We start from the raw sequence: 21215 nt of genomic DNA on the forward strand, positions 1-21215 counted from the left end.
CTCGCGCCGGCACCTACAAGCGACTTGTACCGAGATGAAATTGTCAAAAGAGTGACTGCTAGAATTGGCTCTTCCGTCAATAGTGTGACGTGGGTGGCTGGATTGCTGAATGTCGGAGGTGAGATGGGTGTCAACGGTGAAAGATATGTGTAGTAGCTGTAGATGAAGAAGGAGGGAAGCGGGGAGAATCGGCGGAAGTTAGCGATGTATCAAGTGAATAAGACCCGACCACGCACTGTTTCTTGCGTGTAAAGGCACTTACTAATTAATATATTCGATTGCTTCCTGGGCGGTAAACCACCCAGCGCGGACAAACCGAAACCTTGCCCATAGTTTGAGAGCGTCTGCATAGCCGGGGAGGGTTGACGGGTCAGGCCGCCCTAGCTCGGGGTCGACAACCTGTTCGTTGTGTGATGCGGCGCGGCCGTGCCGGTTGGGGCCGTACGCAGTGGCGGGTGTAGTAAAGTACTCAGAACTCAGAGAGCCCTGCCCTGATTGCAGGGTATACTTGCTCTGTGAAGGTCCTGCGGGCGTGCCATTGCTGGGATCGTCCTGTTTCGTATGGGGACTGATGGGCGAGACGGAAACAGATGTTAGCGTCAGCAATCATCGGACGAGGTTTCAAGGAGGCTGCGTTTTTCGATTGGGACGACACAATAAAAAAAATGGGGAGCTAAATGACATGAAAAGTACGGACCTGTCCGTGGCTGCCTTGTAGAGCAAGTCCAAAGCATCGTGAGGGCCGTATACCTCGCGGCGCATGACGGTTTGTGCCTCAAAGTTCTCGAGCGGCGTGTTGGGCTCATCGGTGGCCGCCATGTTGTCAGCCTTGCGTGACCCGGCGTTGCCGTTGCGTGTGGACGGATCGTCAGGCTGGGGACGCCGGAGGGGATGGGAGCGGACGTTGGCAAGGCCGGCACTCAGAGGTGCATCGTCATACGCGCCGCCGTCAAGGCGGGAGGTTCCTGTTTCGTCTACATGGAGCTTTCGACGGCCATTTCGCACGATGTAGTCATCGCTGTCAATCCCCGTGTCGTCGTCGGTCTTGCGCTTCCGGCGAGTGGCACTGAAGAAGCATTCTTTGCTCTCGCGCCGGCAGCGAACACAGGGCGGATCATGAGGATTGTCGACCGAGCCTAGATCGCAACGAACCTTTCGGCGGCGGCATGGGATGCAAGCCTGGTACACTCGCTTGTGCCCAGGTTGCTGTCCCTGGGCATCCTGCTGGGTGCCGGCGGCATCTCGTGCAGGAAGCGCAGACGATGCAAACGACGGCGACCGGTCAGACTGCGAAGGTTGGCTGCGGGTTTCGTCCTGGGCGTTGGACGAGCGCGGTAGACCAAAATTGGACATTGCCACGCAACGCGCAGTCAACGCGCCGCTGGCGGGATTGATGGTTTCGATGGGTTCAATGGACCCTTGATGCAAGCGTTTCGCCTATTGCAATGCGCGGGCGTGGGCGACGTTGGATCCGGGGGTCTAGGTCGGAGCGTTGTCGGGATTAAATGGTTTCTGTCGGTTTGCGACGGGTTTGGCGAGAGGATCAGTGGATGGGGAGTGAAAGAGAGAGAAAGTGCGGCGATGGGCAAATAATAGTGGGAAACGCGTGAAATGGAAGTAAGTGGGTGCTAATTTTTGGCGAGTATAACTGGAGAGAGAATTAAGGGGTCCGAAGGCTACCAGAATTAGCTGGGCGCAGACAGGTTCTTAGTGACTTTCAGCACACGACGTGCGGAGTATTACATATATCAAAGAGCAGCGGAGACCGTCGGCGACTATGAGGAGGATTTTTGACCAAAACGGGATGCAAGAAATAAATGCAATAACAAGGTCCAACGGGCACCTTGGTCTATGTGGTAAAAGCGAGAAATTGGGAGCGAGCGCAATTTGGCTTTGAGATGCCTTGTTGAGGCTGGTGCAAGGTCACATGGTTCCAAAACTGGAAGGAGCGGGGGCGGGACGAGCGGAGCTTGGGATTTCAGGGTGAACGAGCGCGTTGTTTCTCGTTTTTCTTCGTAATCTATGCTCGTTGAGGCCGAAGGTGCAAGCTAACTGGCAGAGACCAGTGGAAGCCCTTCAGAGACCTGAAGAAGAGGGTTATATGACCAACGCATGGCGTTTGTTCCATGCTGTAGAAGTTTGTTGGTGGGGCCGCAGAGATTGTTGTCTGGGTTCTGACAGTCAGCAAAGCCTTGTCGTTTCACCGTGAATAAGCTGTCACAACCTCACCAGCCATTGATTGCATGGTAAATCAACACAGTTCCGTTCACGCTATGGAACGGTATGTGTTACAATTAATGGCTGTGACCCCGTTCTGGGTTGCACTAATCTTGGAAGACACGGTTGGGCCGATTGGAAGCAGCGCTTTTACCGTGTGTATAGCTGAGCGACGAGGAATTTTCTAGAATGTGAGGCTGTGTGAGGCTGGGAGACCCCAGTGGGAGTGAATATCTCCTGTTCAGATTTTACTTCTATGCGGAAACACGAGTGGCCTGTTGTTTTATTTTTTTTTTTTTTTTTTTTTTTTTTTTTTTTTTTTTTGTCAACCCATTAATCTGGCAGCCAGCACCACCATCAACTGCACCGGTTTCTATACAAACGCCAGGTTTAAACTGGGTAGAATGGAGGCTGGCGGCGATATAAGAACTAAAACACATAAACACATAAACACATAACACAAAAACGAGGGGAATAAGAACGACTCGAATCACATATGCCGTGTTCCTATGACCTTATTCCTACAGCCCTCCGGCCAAGTCAAGATGCGTGTATCAAAGGGAACCAAAGACGCACGAAAAGCGAAGAAGCACCACAGCAAAACAATGCAGTGAGAATGGATAAGAAAGATAACACAAAACCAAATCACCAAAACCGTGAAACCCGCGCACCAAAAATATAGCTAACGCTGCCGCAAAACTGTACCACAACAACTTGTAAAAGGTTCCTTTTATCCCCAACCAAGTAAAGAATATTGTAAAGCGCATAGGCTGCCCTCCGTAATGTACAGAAGGAAGTAGATTCATGAAGCCATGCATGAAACACAACATAAGCCCTCGCTCATTTCGAGAATTTGACATAGATAAACTGAACGAGACGGCAAGGTTGCCGGGCACCTGAATGCGTTCATTCACGTAGGAATCGCACGAATATGTTTGCAAAACCATAGGGTTATGTAGTACAAACCCAGAGCACATGCATGGCCAGGTCTGTGTCCTCACCGGGGCCCGACGGTATCGGGCCTTATCGGAGACGATGGCCTTCGGGGGATTGGCTCTAAAGTTGGGCTACGTTAGGCATTTATATCGGTACGGAAGGGTTCTGCGAGGTGCAAGGGCATAGCACAAATATTGGGCAGCATGACGAGGGAGAATGGGTCAGGTGATGCGTACCAAGAACTCCCACATTACCCGACACAGGTTGTCAGGCATGGTATACAGGTCGATAGAGAACTCGCCGGCTGCACATACGATCCGACATCAGTAAACGCACGAATTGGAATGTCTTAAGGCGGGGAGAGGGTATAAACACAGATAACGCACCGTCGGGGTTGTTCATAATGTATGTATCATCGTTTTTGTTGTCATGGATCAGCTGGATAATGTGAAGGAGATCATCCTCGTTGAGTCGTGGGATGACATCGGCCATCTTTTCCAAGTCGTATGTCTTCTTCTTCTTTGTAGTCGTATCCTGTACCTTCCGCGCCTTGCGGTCTTCGTCGGTGGGTAGGGGGCCGGTTTCGCGTAGAATCGCCTGGAGAGCCTGGGACGGGTTTTTGAACTGGATAGTATGTATGTTTTCGTATGTCGGTTCGGCAAAGTTTAGGTCGTGGAGGATAGACTGTTTGCCGCCCTTTTCCGTCGTGTAGCAGTCAATAGTCATCTCGAATTCACCCCAGCCTTCGTTGGTGCACTTGAACGGCGGTTCGTGGAAGGCTGCGTCGCATTAGCTGCCAGATTATTCTCGAATGGATCTGGCGGTACTCCAACGGTGCGCGTGACGTACTCTGTACTGGGCTCTCAAACGAAGGATGAAGGTTGTAAACAACCTTCTGGAAGCAACGGGCCGGCTTCTCTTTGCCCGCCTCATCCAGGATGTAGACCTCCACGGTCCATTCTTTCATCGGGTAGCCTTCCATCTGAGGAGGCTTTGGGCTGTGTCGCAAGAACGCATTCTGTTGTTAGCCAATATGAGCCAGTATATTCGAAGCAATGTGCTACAGCTTTGGTTCTGCAAGGGTCTTCTGGGCAACGACCAACATGTTGTGCTGCTCTGTGATGAGCTTGACACGGCGCTAGATTTCGAGAGGGACAAGGTTAGACTTGAGTCGTGATTGACCAAAAAAGCCGAAAACCAGGAAGGGAGGCATTGCTATGGTAGTTGTACCTCAACAATCATCGTGGCGGTTGCTAGTACGGTCTTGAGGGTAAGCTGGCTACTGTGGATATGATGTATGTCAGCAATGGTTGTACATGAACTGGCACAAGCGACATTGAACTCGTCTAGGTCGGTTGAGATCTGGTTCGGACCGAAATCCGGTCTGTCCTAGTTCCTTTCCCAGTTCGTTCTCACATCTCCAAGCTTCTCGCGATGCACTAAGCCCAGGCTTTTCGGCCTTTTCTTGCCTGGGCGTGGAGTCAGTCGTCTTCGGCTTGATTGTGGCAATGGCCGGGGAGAGAATTATATGGAAGGAAAGGCAAGGCGCGACTCGAGGCGAGCTGGAACAGGTGGAGGAGCAGGCACCGGGTGCGAAGGGGAGGGGGGCTCTTTTGAGCAAGACCGGGACCAAAGTCCAGGTGAAAGACAACACACGCTTGTGCACTTACTGGGTGTCTGCTTCATCAAACCCAGGCTCGTTTTTACTGGGAATTGGCGCTGGGTCTCGTTCTCTTCTTGGGGGTTTTTGATTTTCAATCGCTGCCGTCGCAGGTCTTAATTATCTTTGGAGGGCGTTGTTGAACTCGTTGCGGCATTCGTACAGCTTTTAACTGCGCGTAAGGATGTGAATGGGCATTCGCACGTACTGAGGTCGAAGAGGCGCGACCTGGAGATGTTCGCTGGCGTAGTATGCCCCAGTTTTTATTTTAGGTTAGACTAATCTCTCTGTGTGGCTGTTTGGGTTTGTGGCTGAGGAACAGTGTGAAAGTTTGAACCTCCCGCCTTTCATGCTTTCAGTTGAAGAACAATGGTTGGCAGCTGCGCTTCCTTGGACTTAATAAACGCACGATCGTTTTTATTTTCTTGTTTCGTTGTTCTTTTTATGCTCCGACAATTTAAATGACCCCTTTTTATATCAGTTGCACCACTATTAGGAAGTCGCACACATTGTATTAACCAACTATCTAGGTGTCGTGGGAACTTTGTTTCTTTTTGGTGTTTCCTCATGTCCTTCCTTCGTATACTGCGACGCGTTTGCAAATAACATGTGCCTTCTCACAAGGCTTGAGAGTAATGTTTCCTGCTGAACCATCGTCTAACTGATCCTTATAGGCCCGTATTGAAGCAGAGGCCGCAGCGGATCTGATAATTCGGCAGCTATATTTCGAAAGGATCAATGGGGGGGAAAGGGTGGAGGTGAACAATATCGCGACATAGTCAGGGGGGGTTATGTTAGAATGAGAGATGCGTAGTGTTGATGTTCACTTTTGGAAGGCATGCTGCCGAGTTACTAACATGGCAGCATAAGCAAGTGCAGGGTTTCATGTAGTGTCGAGGAGCTTGGCAGAAAACAGCAAATATGGTTTCGTGGGAGGTTGGGGGAGTTGACAACAAACATTGGTCCCTAAGTAGAGCTTCTTCTGGCTGGAAGAAGTGTCTGTTTAGAAAAGTTCTTTTCTTTTCTTTTCGCTTCTGCTAGAAAGGGACACCATAAAGGGGCCCAACGCCCTATGCGTCTTTGGCCGCCTCAGCTGGCACCTCCTGCTTCTCCTCCTTCTTGGCCTCATCCTTAGAATCTTCCTTGGCCTCCTCTTCGTCATCGTCGTCGACGTCGCCGGAGGCCTCGGCGGGGGCACCGTTCTCAATCTGGGCCTTGATAAACGCGTCCTTGAACTGGTTGGCGTCTGAAAAACACATACAACGTTAGTAACGGGAACTGACGAGTATACAAGACACTATACTGGGCTACCCAGAGACGGAGACGTACTGTCAGAGTTGGCAAAACGAATGGCGAGCGTCATGGCCTCAGCCTCACCCTCGCTCACATCAGCAGCGGTGTTCCAAACCCAGCTGCGGTCGGAGCCAACATTGGGCGACAGGCGCATATCCGACAAAACTGAGAAGTGAGGTTAGTATATAGCATCAAATTGTGTAGACAGGACCGCGTGGACAATCGTACCGTAGTGGTTGGCACAGACCTTGAGGGTCTTGTCCCGGCGCATGACTAGGCGAGTCTTGCCGTTTTCCTTGTGCTTCAGCAGGCGTACGTCACCCGTGCCGCGCTCCTTCCACTCGCTGGTTTCACGGACGAATCTGAACAACTTGGCGCGCATTTTGAACGTCTGCTCCTCCGCCTCTTCGTTGGTCTTGACTTCGACCTTCTCGGTCAACCGGATAACGGGCTCGAAGTGGACATCCTCTGACTCGGGGACCTGGTCGTCCTGGGCAAGAGGGAAAGTGTGTTAGTTGGCATGGTTGGGTTGTGCAAAATCGAAATGTAGGCAGTACTCACATCATCGCCACCGGCGGCCGCAGCAGCGGCTGCAGCCTCGCGCTGTGCCTTGTTGCTGCCGGAGACATCACCACGGTCCTCGTCGTCGTCCTTCTTCTCCTTCTTGGCACCACCGCCGAACATGGAGAACATGGCGGACGAAGTGACCGGCTGCTCCTCGGTGGTCTGTTGACAAGTGAAGATTTTGTCAGCTAGCATGTCCAACATGTGCCCATACCAAACGGCGAACACTGAATGCGCGTGAAAAGGTAGTGGTGAGACAATAGAGCCTTTAAACAATTTACCTTAGGGACCTCTGTGCCTTCGGCGCCCGACATGATGGCTGATTTGAAAGATGTGAATCAAAAAATGTATGTATTCGAAAAGGTATGGACAGCTGGCCGAAGCTGCAAGGATTTGAACGTGGATTTCGAGTCGAGGGAGAGTTTTGTAGCGCGAACGGAGAGGAAGAGATGGTGCCTAATAGAGCTACTGTCAATATCCAATGCGACCAGGCTGCACTGTGCGGAGTTTTCTTTCTCTTGCTCCTTTAGAGGTAGGGCATGCAAAGCAAACGTTGTGTGGCAAAGGAGGGTGGCAGCTCACCTTTTCCCAAATTGCGACTGTATGGGTTTGGTTGGTTTTTCTGGGTTCAGTTTTTTTTTCGCTGTTGATGTTGGTTGTCCGGGGAAAGTTAAGATTGGAGAGGACGAATGACCCCTCCTTCCCCTCCTAAAAACCGTAGTCCCAGATGTATGCAAAGTCTACCACAGCGCCACAGGAAAGTTGCTCTTAGCAGAGGCGGCAACAAGGGAAAGGCCTGACAATAAGGAGAGTGGCAAGGGGTCACAGAGACGACCACTGGTGGGTACCTTGTCAACCAAAGTCAGGGAGGGTGGTACCTTCGTAGCAGGGTTCAGGGATAACAAACAAAATGTTTGGATGGATCCGACCCACTTTACTTCACCGACAACTTCCTCCGCAAGTTTGGCTTTCACGATGAAAACCTGACAACTTTGATAATACCATAATGCATAAGCGATAGCATTCAATCGTCAGAGCAAGAGTGCGATGTAGAAGTTCTGCTCTACATAATATCGAAAAGTAAAATTTATGCGCGATCCCGGCCCTGGTATTATTCCCGCTGTCTATTATGCTTCCTGTAAGATAGAGGCATGGCGCAAATTATATTTGAATTTTACTTGAGATAGTGGCAGGCCTACGGTAAAGTCACTTCTAAAAACCCCATAAAGTAATAAAAAATTGTTGTTTTCCGAATTGTCTCGATATATGGAACGGGAAACAGCCTTCTTGAGATCCTGTAACGCCCTCCCACCCTCCAAAAGTGAAAAAGACGAAGAAACGAAGAAACTGCACAACGGCAGCGGAGAAGATGTGTCAAGTAAAAAGAAACGAAGAGAAATGCCGTGCAGATGAAAAGAGGGAAGGAAACAGCGATCAAAAGAAAAGGAAATACCAAAAGGAAAAACCAATGTCAGCATAGAATCGACAACAAGAATTGGCACACGCATGCAATTGACAAGTGTATATGAGCCGCGAACTGAGGCAAGTGCGAAATGACGACGAGAGTGATGTAGAATGAAGAGGGAGAAGGGAAGGAGGGAGCTGTGGTTGAGAAGAATAGAAGGTAGACAAAAGCCAAAAGGAACTGCAACAAAGCAACCGAACCTGTAGTTGAATGCCTTGGACGAAACGACGAAAGGAATATTCAAGTGTCAGTTCCCCACCTTCGCAGGAGAAAATCTTATAGTTATGCTTTTACTTCGCGTGTTTCTTGAATGCAAGAAGGTCCGAAAGGCTACCAAGGGGGCAGCCGTGCTTCAAGAAGTCGTGTTCAAGGAGCTCCTGTGACGAAGCTCGGCTCGTGACATCGACACACAGGCAGACTGACAGAAATGCTTTGAGCTCCTTGCTGAGCTTCTCAGGCTTCTTGAGGCGCGGCGTTCCGTTGGTAGCGATCAAATACAGGGCCTTGAGAGGCTCCTCGTTAAGGTAAGGAGGCTCGGATTCGATCATCTCAATAGCCATGATGCCCAGAGACCAGATGTCGACCTTGGGGCCATACGGCTTTTGCTTGACAACCTCGGGTGCCATCCAGTACGGAGTGCCCACCATCGTCGCGCGCTTCTTCTTAGTATCGGTGAGCTTGGCACAAAAACCAAAATCGGCTATTGTACTTAGTTAGCTCATCTCCGCCAGCTTCTTGAAGTAGCATCCAACTTCTGTTGTTGTTTGTTACTTACTGATCTTGACATTTCCACGGGCGTCAAGAAGAACATTGTCACTCTTGATATCACGATGAATGATATCTTGAGAGTGAAGATGTCGAAGACCCCGGCAAGTCTAGAAGTGATTTGTTAGGTATGTCGATAAAAAATGTGGACTGTTGAATAGCAAAGAAACACGGGTAATTGTACCTCAAGGCAGATAGTAGAGATCTGATCTTCAGTAATGACCGGATTGTTATCGATGACGTCTGTTAGGGCGCCACCCTCCATGTACTCCATGACGACCCACAGCTCAGAGTTGTTGTTGCGAAGGAACGCATCAAGGAAGTTGACAATGTTGCGGTGCTTGCTGTCCTTCATCACCATAATTTCGTTGACGATCAGCTCTTTTCTGGGCTGATGTGCAAGGTCCATCTGCTTAATAGCAACCTGAGCCCGGCTGCCCTGTTCACGAAGGATGGTGCGTGCAACGGGCGAAACGGCGCTTTCCTTAACCTTAGCGACATAAACCGAGCCAGATGCACCCTGGCCAATCTTTTTCTGTTTCGAGTACGACAAGTTAGGATCGTCCTTGGAAACGGCCTCTTTGAGGCGAATCATGACTTCGTTCTCCGACATTGTCGACAGGCGAACATCCTGCTTCCGCTCCGGTGGCGGTTTGGCAGTCAATGCGGCCTCTGCAGCCTTGACGCCGTCCGCTGGCTGGGCAGCCTTGGGGCCCACATTGAGAGGCTTCACAGGTGCAGGTAGGCGTGATGGCGGCTGGCTCTGTTGCTGGCCATTCGCACGCGGGGTGCCCGAAGCAGTCTGGTTGCTAGCTGGGTAGCGCTGAGCGGTGGCTTGCTGCTGATCTGGGCGTGTCTGTATACGTGGAGCCTGTCCCGGTTGACCAGCAGGGGGATCACGCGAAATGGGCGGCGGAGCACCACCCTGAGTTGGACGTTGAGAGCCACCTGCACTGGAGGGCGGTGCTGGTGCGGGACGCTGGGCGCGCAAACTGGTAGCCTGGGCCGGCTTAGGGGCCGGCGGCGGCGCACGGCTGGGGTTGAAGCGGTCCGTTGAAGAGCCTGATGAGCCACCGGAAAACCCGCCGAGTTCTTGCTGGGCCAAAGGAACTTTCGTCTTCGGCAGTGAGGCGTTGTACGCCTCCAGCTCTCTGCGGTTCTGCTCTTCCATTTCCATCATCCGCTGCCGCTGAGCTGTCTCGTACTGCTGCTGCTGCTGCTGCTGCTGCTGCTGCTGCTTCTGGCGTAGATCATCTTGCTGGGATGACCCACTGTTCACGTAGTTGCTGGCCATGTTTTGCATTTGCTGGCGCTGTTGCTGAGCCTCCGAGGCAGAAGGGCGGACATGTGCGCCGCCCTGACCAGGGTTGGAAGATGGGTAGTTGTTGCTGGGGTTGCGAGTTTGCATAGTCTGCTGCATAGTCTGGGCGGGTTGCATTGGACGGGGTGGTGCGACTGATGCGCCACTTGAGTAGCCGAGTTGTTTGTTCTGCATGGAACTTGCTGGTGGAGTTGGCGTCAAGCTCGAATACTGATTGGGGTTTTCGGCACGCTTGGTTAGGTCGGAATAGAAGTCGAGCACCTCGAACACGGCCTGAGGATTGCGCTCGTAATCTTCCTTGGTAATGGCGGATGAGTTGAGTAGCTTGGACCACTCGGGCGGCAGGCCGACAAACTCGCCGGTCTTGGGGTCGAAACCCACGTGGACAGCATGGGAGAAGTTGGTCGGGTTGCTCACACCGCCCATTCCGGGACAGCGGGCGTAAATGAAGTCGATCCATTCGTACAGATCGTCGTCGCTCTTTACGCGGATCTGGAGAGTTCGAATGGAACCATCGTCGTCGCCAGGGCTTGTTGATGATCCGTTAGAGTGACGTTTGATCTCGAAAATGGTACCGGCAGCTTCGACTCGGCCGACATTGATGACGTCCTTGAGAAACAGTGTGTATGAGACCTTGCCGCCTTCGACCTTGTGGAAATCAAGCGCCTCCTTCCGCAAGACAAGAAACTTTTGCTTCCAAGGCTGGATAAAGTTTTTGCTCTCCTTAACTTGAGCAACGCCCTCTTTGATCACAGCAACACCCCCTTGGCCGTCGACATTGGAGTTTTGACGACCGAGCGGGAGCGAAATTGTCGAACCGGAGTACGTTGACGAAGCCGAGCGTTGAATGGGCGAGCTAATTGTCAGACCAGACAGGTTGGACTGGATGCTGGACGTAGGCGTCAAGTTCAAGCGCGGCCTGTCCGTTGGTGGACGGGGCGCCGGGCCTGGGTTCATGAACTGCCCGGTGGTATAGATGCTACTAGATTTCGAGTCCGGTCAGTCGTCGATATATTGATCACTTGCGCGATGCAAGGCCGCTCCAGCGACACAGAGAGGTGTATGCTACTTACCCGTTTTGTGTAGTCATTGTGACGGCGGCGATATCTGGTGATTAAAAAAGGAGAAGCTAGAAACAGGCCGAGAAAGATAGGGAGGAAAGCAAAAAGTCAATGTCTTTCCTCTACTGTTTGGACGACGAGTATCCAAGAAAGACTGGAAGAAAGACTATGCAAAAGTAGATATTGACGAGCCGACTTGAGAACAAATCCCAACGTAGCCCGCCGAACGAGAACGACGTCCTTTGAGAACGCAACGGAGAGGTGTGAAAAGCGACAGGCAAGGGGGATAACGGATGTTGTTCGTTGCAATCGACGAAGCGGAATGACGTTGTCTGCCTTGGTGGTCTTTGTGAACCGGGAGTTGGAGGAGTGATAAGCAAAGAGTAGAGCCTTGACTTTGGACCCGGAGAGGCGATTTTGAGCAGGTCGTCCCGCGTGCAGTTTGGTCGCGAGCAAGAACAGTCTCAAGCTAGCATTGGTCGAAAGAGCGAGCCAGGAAGCACGCAGTGGGCGGGAACAAAAGACAGGCGGAACGGCGGCGACGCTGAAAAGCAGATGGCTTGGTCTCGAGAATTGGCAAGATGGGAGACGACAAGAAGTGAGAAGAGAAAAATGATGCGGGATTGAATGTAGAGGACAGAAGGGAGGCGGTGGACAAGGCGGGTTTGCAAAAGAACGCTATGGGCACTGTCGTTGTAGTCGGACGAGAACGGCCAGAGGTTGCTACTCTCGTCTTTCTGGTTTCTTCTTGGTCTGGGAAGAGCGAGGCTGAGGCAATGAAGCAGACAAAGAAAGGTCGGGCGGTGAAAGGAAAGTAGTTGAAAGAGAAGCAAGTAGGGCGACTGACCGAATTGAGAAAGAGCCCGTGTTCCTCTCACGGTCGAGTTGTACGGTCCTTTTCTGGGTGATTCGTTGCGGGCGCCGTTGGGCTTTTCTCTAGTTGGTGGCCGGAATAGTGTGCGCAAGTACATGTACTGGGCGGTGGAGAGAGAAAAGGAGACGAGCGAGGGGAGGGTGGGAGGGACCATGGCCGACAGGGAAGGTTGTCGGCGGGTGAAAGCACACAACCCAACGAACCAGGGGTCGTCGTAGTGGGTGGATAAGAGGGGAATTGGTGGGTGGCGGCAGCGGCTGGCCGGTGGGCGTCAGGTTAGCGTGAACGGAGACTACTCCGTACTAACGGAGGAGCAACTTATCAACAGAGACAAGGCACAGCGTGGAAGGTGGAAAGTAGCCTGGCGTCTGCTGAATAGAGGCCGCTCTGAAGGATGGACGTTGCACTGGCTACTGGCTAGTCCATAATTCGTAGAGACAACTGAATTCTTATGAGGAGGCGTTGCGGTGAGGTCAGTGAAACAAGGTCCCCCAGTAGAGAAGGGGTGTGGCCCAGTTAACGTGCTACATCCGAGCACCCCTCATCCCTTGTGGTTCGTTGTGTCGACGACCGCCATCGACAAGTACCCCGCTATGTGCAAGCGGGGCATGGCGCAAAAGGCCAGGAAAGGAGGGGGTTTGGCTAAGGGCTTCTACCCCTTGTTCCTGCAAGACGAGTCTTGGTTGCTACTTGATAGAAATCAGACCGTTGTTTGCTTTGTTTTTTGGAGCCCCCTAGGTTAACGCGCCAACTTTTCGTTTCTGTTTGGACTTTCTCGCTCTGTACGCAGTAATATTCCGTACTATTGCAGAAATGAGGAAGACGCACAGAAGGAGGTGGGCAATCTCGACTATCTCGGAATGTTTTGTGATCTGATCATACAATACGATGCACGATACTCAGCTACCACCCACGACGTTCTCAGCACTCACCTCTGGCAACTTTAGGCTCCCTCATTTGCCTCGCACAACACACCCGTCCGATACATTTATGTCCAACCGTACAGACTTCGAAAGTGTAGCCCAAGACGGACGCAACCGTGATCTGTCGTATAATCTTACATTCCTAATCTGGCCAGGCATCGCTACTCGGGTCCAGGCCATTCTCGGGCCGCTTGCACAAGCTGGAGGCGGGCTCTATTTCAGAATTAAGGGGCTGTGATATTTACAAAGTACCCCCCTCGAAATGTTTCACAGCCAGCCAACGGTCGGCTACTTTTCATGTCACAGCAGCGCATGTCAACTAGCCTGTTTGGTCCTTTTTCTGGTCGAAGCGTCTTCTTTAGCCTCGAGGCCTGCTTCCCTTTGGCTTCTCGGAAGGTGAGTTGCATGTATATAGGCTCTGCGCTCCATTTCCGAGCCATGAAATGCCTTTTACAGCGACCCATTCTTACCCGTGTCTGCTGCCGAGGACGACGCGACAATGCCTTCTTCACGGCTTCGCTTCCTGAAAACAAATGCGAGATATGGTGCTATGTATGGATGGTTCCGTACGACACATAAACATTGTCACTGTGGTGCTACGCTGGTGCCCCGTCGATTGCCCATGCACCCTTTGCGCGCTCCGTGTGTTTTTAAATATCGTCCATGAGCACGTTGCATTCTTCTGGCAGCATATCGAACATATTACTTACTGTAAAATCGTCATCTGGATGCTTTCACCGGCTTACGTAACTACGTGCCAGCACGCTTATTCTGAACGTTGGAAATGGGAGCCAGTATCAAATATCAAAGTTTCCTTTTGTTGTCGCGCACGTGTGGGCAACTTGCTGGTATTGCAAAGCCACCTAGTCTGAGCAGACAATTTAGCCGCGCCGCACAAATCGGGAGCTGGAGGGCTTGTTTTATGAGAATCGACGGCGTGCAACTTGACAGCAGGCTGGCAATGTGGCAAGGCAACGACCATGCAGGCAATGCGGCCGACGATCAGAAGAAAAACTTCCATGCATGAGAACTTTGCCATCCTCGGCGGTATAGAGAGGGAAGGTTCAGCAGCAGGAATCTCTGAGGAACAGAAAGGGAAAGAAGCTTTTACTTTCGTGCCTGCACACTGGGCTACCCCAGGACACTTCGTCTCCAATCTGCGGATCGGGTTACAAATTACCAGCTCCCGCCCCTGTCCGTCAGCACGGACACTGGCCAAGAGTCCACGCACGTCATGTGTTTCTACCCTGATGCCGAGTTGGTCGCCTTCTTGGATCAACGTTTCTAGAACTGCCATGGGTTCCCGTCTTTAAAGATCTACGGTCGATTGTATCAGAGTCGTACGATACTCTGCCTTTTTTCTTCTGCCGGCTGTCCGTCAGATAAAGCCGTTGAATAATATGGAGAGAAGACATAAAAATGGATATTCAAACCGACCGGGTGACGGAAGATGAGAATAACGGGCAGCGAATGAAGCTGGAACAGGCGAGGCTGTGCTTCTTCTCTGGTGCAATCATATATGCCTCTGCCACCCTGGACCAGAGCGGCATAGATATGCTGGCAATATGAGAAGTAGCTCCAAGTATGTGTAAGGCAGAGACTAGAGCAAAACTCACATGATTTGAGCTGGGTACCGTGTTCCTACTTATCTTTTCAAGCCTGCTGGGCCAACTTCTACAGTTTACGGAGCCGGATGCTTTTGGCAACTCGCCTGATGAACGCCGTGTTAATACCTTCTCCCGCAAGTAGCCAAGACATGGTATAAGGCGTAGTGCTATTGCGAATGGAGGATCATTCTGCAGAGCAACCCACGTAGCTTCTTTACACATATGTTGTAGGAATGTACTCCTATACTTTGCGTTTTTCCCGCTGCTCAATGTTGCGCTCGTATGTGGAAATCTATTATATTTTATAACCACCACTCCCAACCGTTTCCTTTAACGGACGGGGATTTCTGTCTCCTGCGACTCAAAAGCCGGTAGCTCGGCCTGAATATCCTTCCACGTCTTGGAGCCCTTGGTAAGGGCCTGGATTGCCTCCAGAATCTTGTCCTCCGAAGCACGCACCTGCACTGTCGAGTCACGCTCACGTAGCGTTACGGAGCCATCGCTGACCGTCTGGAAGTCAATGGTGACACCGAAGGGTGTACCCAGCTCGTCGTTACGGCTGTACCGCTTACCAATGCTGGCGGTGGAGTCATCGACACGGCTGGCCACGCCCAGGGCGCGCAGCTTCTGTGACAGGCCACGCACAATCGGCTTGAACTCGTCCTTGGAAGAAATGGGCACGATCAAGACCTTGGTCGGCGCGACGGCTGGAACAAAAGAAATGACCTAAAAAAGACGTTAGTTATAGAAGATTGTGAGGAACATAAATATTTCGTATTGTAACGTACACCGCGAGCCTCGTCGCCGCCATCGGCGCCACGCGACCAGTAGTTGTGCTCCAGCAGCGAATACAGGATGCGACCAATACCAAACGACGGCTCAATGACGTTGGGTGTGAACTCGCGCACGTTCTCCGTCCGCTTCGTGAACTCAATCGCAACCAGGTCGCTCGACACCTCGGCCTTGCCGTCAGCCACGCCGGCCACGTCAATCGTAACGGTGCCATTGGCCTTGAGGTCTTTGGACAGGGCCTCGAGTTTGTCCTGCGAGAGGGCCAGCAGCGCGGTCTCGACGACCTTGGCATCCTTCTTGAAACGGGGACCGAACTTCTTCTTGTCAATGTCCACCGTCCACTCCTCAATCACCTTGGGCGTCTCGAGGCGCTGGCGCACAATCAGCGGCGCGCCTGTCTTCTTAGCATGCACCGTCAGATCGTAGGCGCTACGGTCGGCACAGCCGACGCACTCGACCCAACCGGCCGATGTGAAGAGCTCGGCATCCCAGCAGTCCGTGGCATAGTGGGCCATCTCGTTGGCCATGTGCTGGCGGAAGCGGATCTTAGTCTGGTCGACGCCAATCTTCTCGAGGAACAAGTGGATGCGGGCCAGGAAGTAGCCGAGCGTTTCGTTGTCAACCACACGATCGCGTACGGCAGCGCCAATCGTCAGTGTGCGGGGTGTGGTCTTGCCAGACAGCTGCGTATCGCGGTCGAGGAGCACGAGCTCAATGTTCTCCACCTCGTGGAAGCGGTGGTGTTTCTTGCCGCCCTCGGGGTCGACAAAGTGCTCAATTTCGGCCATCAGGAATTCGCGCACTCGCAAAAGACCTGCGCGGGGTGAGATCTCGTTACGGTATGACTTGCCAATGGAAGCCGACGCAAATGGCATGGACTGCATGTTGAACTCGAGCAGTTTCGAGAAGTTGAGGAACTGCCCCTGCGCCGTCTCAGGGCGCATGTAGCCCTGCAGACCGCCGCTGGGGCCAATCTGCGTGCCGAACATGAGGTTAAAGGCGACAGGTGGCTCGGGCTGGATGCCCGTGGCCGGGTTGCGCAGATCGAACTTTTTGATCAGCTCGCCAAGCTGCTCACCGTTGTAGTTGTCGATCTGGGCCAACGTCTCTTCGTACTCCTGGACGACGGCGTCCTCAAGGAGCACGGCCTCCTGGCCCTTGCCCTTGAGCTTTTTCTTCTTCTTGGGGTCGTCCTTGGCAGCCTCGTCGACTTTGTGGCCGCGGGCCTCCTTGTTGCCGTTGAGGCGCTGCTCGAGGATCTCCTCGACAAAGTGGTCGGCGCGGAAAATCTCGCCGCTCTTGGAATCCTTGCACATCCAGTCGGCAAACTTGTCGACGTGACCACTGGTTTTAAGCACCTCGTGGGGTGTCAGCACCGTGCAGTCGACCTCCAGCATGTCCTCCTCGAGAATGAAATGCTTGCGCCACAGGTCGACAATATTCGCCTGCAGCGCACAGCCTGGCGGGCCGTAGTCGTAGAGACCGGAGACACCGCCGTAGATCTCAAACGACGGCGTGTAGAACAGGCGCCGGCGCAGCATTGAGTCCAGAACCTGCTTGTCGAGGGGCTGGCCCTTGAGCGTGGTGGCCGCTGTCGTCATCTTGGTAGCAGCAGGCTGTGGCCGGGTTTTATTTTTTTCGTTTTCTTGTCGGACGCAGTGACCGTCGGGTCCGTGGATGGGGCAGAGGACGTCGAGAAAGTGCCAATGGCTCGTCGAAGGTCGAATATGAGAGGTTTGTAGCTGTGGCGGCTTGTATGGGCACGGGGAACGGCGAAGCTGCACGGTGATGCTAGTGCGGAAAACTTTGGTTGCCGAACGAGGGGCGACGAAGTTATAAGTCCAAGACCAGCCTGCGCAGAGTAAAGACGGCGAAATGCAAACGACCGCATCAATTGAGAAGTGCTTGGCGATCGGAAGTGTGTTGTCTGTTGTTGAGTTGCAGGTGAGTCAGTCCGGACTGTTCCAGATAAAAAGAACTCCTTGGCCGCGGCTCGAACAATTTTACAGTCAGTTGTAGTCCACAGTGGTGCCCTATGCCTTCGCCAAAGCTCTGACTCCGCGCTATCGTCGAGGGGCACGCACCACAAAGAAAGTCTGCTTTAGGCCACGGAACAATTAAATGCCGTTGCTTCTGAGCCTTTTGACTCACTATCGTCCCCGCCCTCGGGGGCTGCTCGCGCGACGTTTCAAAACCTACGTATTTAATAAAACCAGTTCATATTCAACAAGACGAGAAGGTGGCACATGTGACAGTTTCTTATGCCTCTCAACGCAACTTGAATACAGTTCATAAAATTCCCTTCTATTCCTTACACATGTCCCATACTCTCAATGTTTTCTATATGTGCTAGCAAAATAAAGTAACCAGGTCCAGAAAAATACGGGCCGTCGTTTGTATATCCCCAAAAGACTATATGCTCAGTCCTGCCGTTTCCAAACGCCATAAAGAGAAGACCCAAGAAAACATAATTGAAAAAGTACAAATCAGTAGGAAAAGTAAGAGAAAAGAAGGAAAGCGCGAGAAAAAGGCGCGACAACACAAATGCAAGCTACAGATCGAGATCACGGACACTTTGTTCCTCGCACGGCGAAGTCGTCCCTCGTCAGCACGGCCGAGGTGTTGTTTAATACATTACAGCTCTCTTTTTTGTTGATGCCATCGTTGTCGTCATTTACTGGCCTCTGGCAGCAAGGGCCGCGGCCTTCTGCTTTTCCTTGATCATGACATAGGAGTAACTAGTGTTGTTAGCAAATGGACATGTATGGAATTAACGCCGTTCACGAATGGAGCGGAAGGTTAACGTACGCAATGATGCCGCCGACGGCAATGAAAACACCCAAGACAGACTTGTCACCGACCGAACGACCAGAAGTGGCCCAGCCGAGGGCAATGATGGTGCAAGTCTTGAGATGGCCAACAACCGTACTTGAGACCGGACCAGTTTGGGCAATGATAAAGAATTGGGAGATGTTGATCAGCGAAGCAAAGGCACCGGACATCAGGATCATCACCCAGCGGCTGACAGGGACAGTGCTCCAGGTCGGGAAAGTGTCAATGAACGGAATGACGTAGAGCAGCAGGAATGCAGAGACCGGGGCCTGGTTGAACAGCAGCTGCATGCTGGACATTTGCAGCTTGCGGTGGAAACTTGAAATCCAGACCGTGTACAGAGATGATGCGAAGATGCCGGAGAAGGCGAAGATGATGCCAAGCGAGGAGGTTGTCTTGACGTTGGCGTCAGCCGCCGGCAGGGAATCGTAGTAGGACACGATGCCGACACCGAGGCAGGCCGGAACTAGGGCAGCCAAGGCAAGGCGAGGCAGCTTCTGCTGATACAGGACAAAGTTCATCGCGGCCACGGTCGGGGTCAGCAGGATGCGGGCCACCTGATAGAACGTCACCGAGGAGAAAGCGAGAGACAAGTTGGGCAGGATGACGTTAAGGGCCATGGCAACAGACAGCGGCATGATCTCTGTGATGGTGACACGGCGGGGTTGGAAGAAGGCGAACCGGGGACGCGACAGGACATAGAGCGTAAACCACGTAATGGTGAAGTGGAACGCGGCGAACGTCAGTTGCGCAAGCTTGAGGGATGGGTCGGAAAAGATTGCTTTGTTGGTGAACACCTACAAAGACGCTTGTGTTAGAAAGATAAGCTGGAAGTAAAAGTACTATAACATTAGAGAAACGGAGTTGCCACTTACGATGCCGATGGTCGCCAGGGTGTTGATGGTCGTCCACAGGACGGTGCCGAGCCAAGCAGGCCGCTTCGGCTCGACCTTTTCAGCCGTCTCGGCGGGCAGCAGACCGGCATTCTCGCGTTCGTCACCCATTTCCATCTCTTCCGGCACCTTTGTGCGTTCGCTCTCCTCGGAGTTGTTGCTGTGATCTAGCCGAGCAAGCTTCTCGTTCTCGTCGCGCATCTCGATGTCGTTATTGGATGTGAACGATGCGGAGGCGCCTTCCGCGCGATCGTGGTGTTTGGCCATTGCGAATAACGGCCAGCGAGAATTATCGGAGTGACTCTCGGTATCAGAGCTAGGGCTATCCAATGGGAATGGGAGCGAAGGGAGTAATCGTCGATAAATGCTTCGAGCAGGCCGACGACACCAAGCAATGCTCGGAAGAGGTAAAAGAAGCAAAGGATATTTGAACCTCCGAGTTGGGCGTTGGTTCACGGTATGTAAGTGCCAGTCCAAAAATAGTCGACGTGGGTAGATAATGAAATGGAAATGAAGCCCAAAACGACAAGTTTGCAAGGTAAATGGGAGGAAAGAAAAGACGATAGAGACGAACCAAAAAGGATACGAACATGGATTGCTGAAAGGGAGAAGGTCAAGGGATGCCGTTCGGGCTAAGATGCAGTTGAGACTGGAAAGGAGGTCCCGGAAAAGCGAAAAAAAAAAAAGGACCTTTTTAGGAGCAGCGACGCGCTGGTTGAGAAAGTACGTCAGACAAATCAAAGTATCCTATACATCCAAGGGATGAACCAGTCCCGCTGGGCGGCGTCCTTTAGTAGAAGGGCAACTAGCGCGTAGCGAAAAATAGGGAGCGTAACAGAATTACAAGGGAAATCTGGCCGTGCTGGGTCTAGCGCATAAGCCTTACTGGCCATGACAGGGCGGGAGTTAGGGCATGTGGGGGGCCTGAAGACAAGTACACGTAACCTGCCAGCGGACGTTGTATTGAACCTGCGACTCGTGTTGCGTCAGCACCAATTGTCGACGGAAGAACGAGAGGAGGGGGGGTCCTTGCTGTGAAGTCTAAACACGGAAACAGTTGCATGGATTGTAGGCGCTGATTCTGAGTACGATCAACAGAACCCAGAGTGCCTCCCCCTATTCCTTGAATATGCACCATCGCTTTTCACGAATCAAAGCCGCCTCAACGATTTACGAACGCAGCTCTATTCCTACGGCCGCGACTAGTCCGACTGATATTGCTGTCTTGCGCCTGTTTCATACACGCAACTAGGCCACTGCTTACGACACTGCTGGAATAGTAACACAAATACGGATCGTGTATCTTACTCTTGTGAGAGATGCGAAGCGCGAGTCACGGTGAAGTGGCACGTTGTTTCGCCGCTGGCTGCAAACAGAAGTAGGCGAAATGGAAGTCCGTGGCTAAAGAGTCTGGTTGTTCCTGGAATTTTTTTATTGGGGCTAATGATCCTAGCACCATGGGTGTCTGGGTCATTTTTGTCACACAAGGAATGCCAAGCGCTTTCGTCCTAAGGAACAGCAAACATACGAGACCACCTCGTCTGACATCCTCGTCAGTGCAGATACGAAGAATACACAGTGCGGAAAAGTTTGTTTGCACGGTTGACAGGCGTCGAGCATGTGCGACTGCGCAGAGATGATACGCGAAAACAGGAGTAAGTATTTCGTACATTCGTACACTGGCCGACCGGCCAGTTGAACCACAAACTACTCTCATGAAGACGCCATTTATTACGATGTGTGAAGTACTCCGTATTGATAATTTTTTTGCTTACCCCCACGATGGCTCTGCCTGGAAATCAGTACTCCGTAATTCAGTCTGTTGATGCAATGCCGCAGACTAGACCTTATATGGGACAAATAGGGGCTATTGCAAGGATGCAGGAGAAATTGAAAATGGGCCCTCTGGTAACTATTTTAACGATTTCACGTATCAAAATTACGTGCAAGGCGGAACCTTTTTAACATAAAAAATCAGCCACTTTTTTCGAGCGCCCTTCTGATATATGGTT

At 52.1% G+C, this 21215-nt stretch overlaps 6 protein-coding genes across 6 annotated transcripts; all 6 read right to left on the reverse strand.

The window, feature by feature from the left end:
- Positions 1 to 261: 261 nt before the first annotated feature.
- SPBR_05123 (uncharacterized protein) lies at positions 262 to 1353 on the reverse strand (the record flags this gene model as incomplete). Its single annotated transcript, XM_040763400.1, has 2 exons — positions 262 to 568; positions 698 to 1353. The coding sequence occupies 2 exons, from the start codon at positions 1351 to 1353 to the stop codon at positions 262 to 264; spliced, it is 963 nt and encodes a 320-aa protein (XP_040615214.1).
- Positions 1354 to 3374: 2021 nt separating this feature from the next.
- Positions 3375 to 4135, reverse strand: SPBR_05272 (transcription initiation factor TFIID/TFIIF subunit; the record flags this gene model as incomplete). Its single annotated transcript, XM_040763549.1, has 3 exons — positions 3375 to 3457; positions 3540 to 3932; positions 4003 to 4135. The coding sequence occupies 3 exons, from the start codon at positions 4133 to 4135 to the stop codon at positions 3375 to 3377; spliced, it is 609 nt and encodes a 202-aa protein (XP_040615215.1).
- Positions 4136 to 5883: 1748 nt separating this feature from the next.
- On the reverse strand, positions 5884 to 6984 carry SPBR_05118 (Ran-binding protein 1; the record flags this gene model as incomplete). The annotated part of the gene is made up of 5 exons (XM_040763395.1): positions 5884 to 6059; positions 6143 to 6271; positions 6335 to 6596; positions 6668 to 6832; positions 6952 to 6984. 5 exons carry the CDS (start codon positions 6982 to 6984, stop codon positions 5884 to 5886), a joined length of 765 nt encoding a protein of 254 aa, XP_040615216.1.
- A 1441-nt stretch (positions 6985 to 8425) lies between these two features.
- SPBR_04653 (protein-serine/threonineeeee kinase) lies at positions 8426 to 11311 on the reverse strand (the record flags this gene model as incomplete). Its single annotated transcript, XM_040762930.1, has 3 exons — positions 8426 to 8812; positions 9085 to 11203; positions 11295 to 11311. 3 exons carry the CDS (start codon positions 11309 to 11311, stop codon positions 8426 to 8428), a joined length of 2523 nt encoding a protein of 840 aa, XP_040615217.1.
- A 3705-nt stretch (positions 11312 to 15016) lies between these two features.
- On the reverse strand, positions 15017 to 17079 carry SPBR_04774 (glycyl-tRNA synthetase; the record flags this gene model as incomplete). Its single annotated transcript, XM_040763051.1, has 2 exons — positions 15017 to 15393; positions 15477 to 17079. 2 exons carry the CDS (start codon positions 17077 to 17079, stop codon positions 15017 to 15019), a joined length of 1980 nt encoding a protein of 659 aa, XP_040615218.1.
- Positions 17080 to 18152: 1073 nt separating this feature from the next.
- SPBR_05016 (solute carrier family 35, member E3) lies at positions 18153 to 19470 on the reverse strand (the record flags this gene model as incomplete). Its single annotated transcript, XM_040763293.1, has 3 exons — positions 18153 to 18216; positions 18287 to 19107; positions 19186 to 19470. The coding sequence occupies 3 exons, from the start codon at positions 19468 to 19470 to the stop codon at positions 18153 to 18155; spliced, it is 1170 nt and encodes a 389-aa protein (XP_040615219.1).
- Positions 19471 to 21215: the final 1745 nt, after the last annotated feature.

The sequence above is a fragment of the Sporothrix brasiliensis genome, assembly GCF_000820605.1.
Source record: "Sporothrix brasiliensis 5110 chromosome Unknown Cont21, whole genome shotgun sequence".
In the NCBI taxonomy this organism is placed as follows: domain Eukaryota; kingdom Fungi; phylum Ascomycota; class Sordariomycetes; order Ophiostomatales; family Ophiostomataceae; genus Sporothrix; species Sporothrix brasiliensis.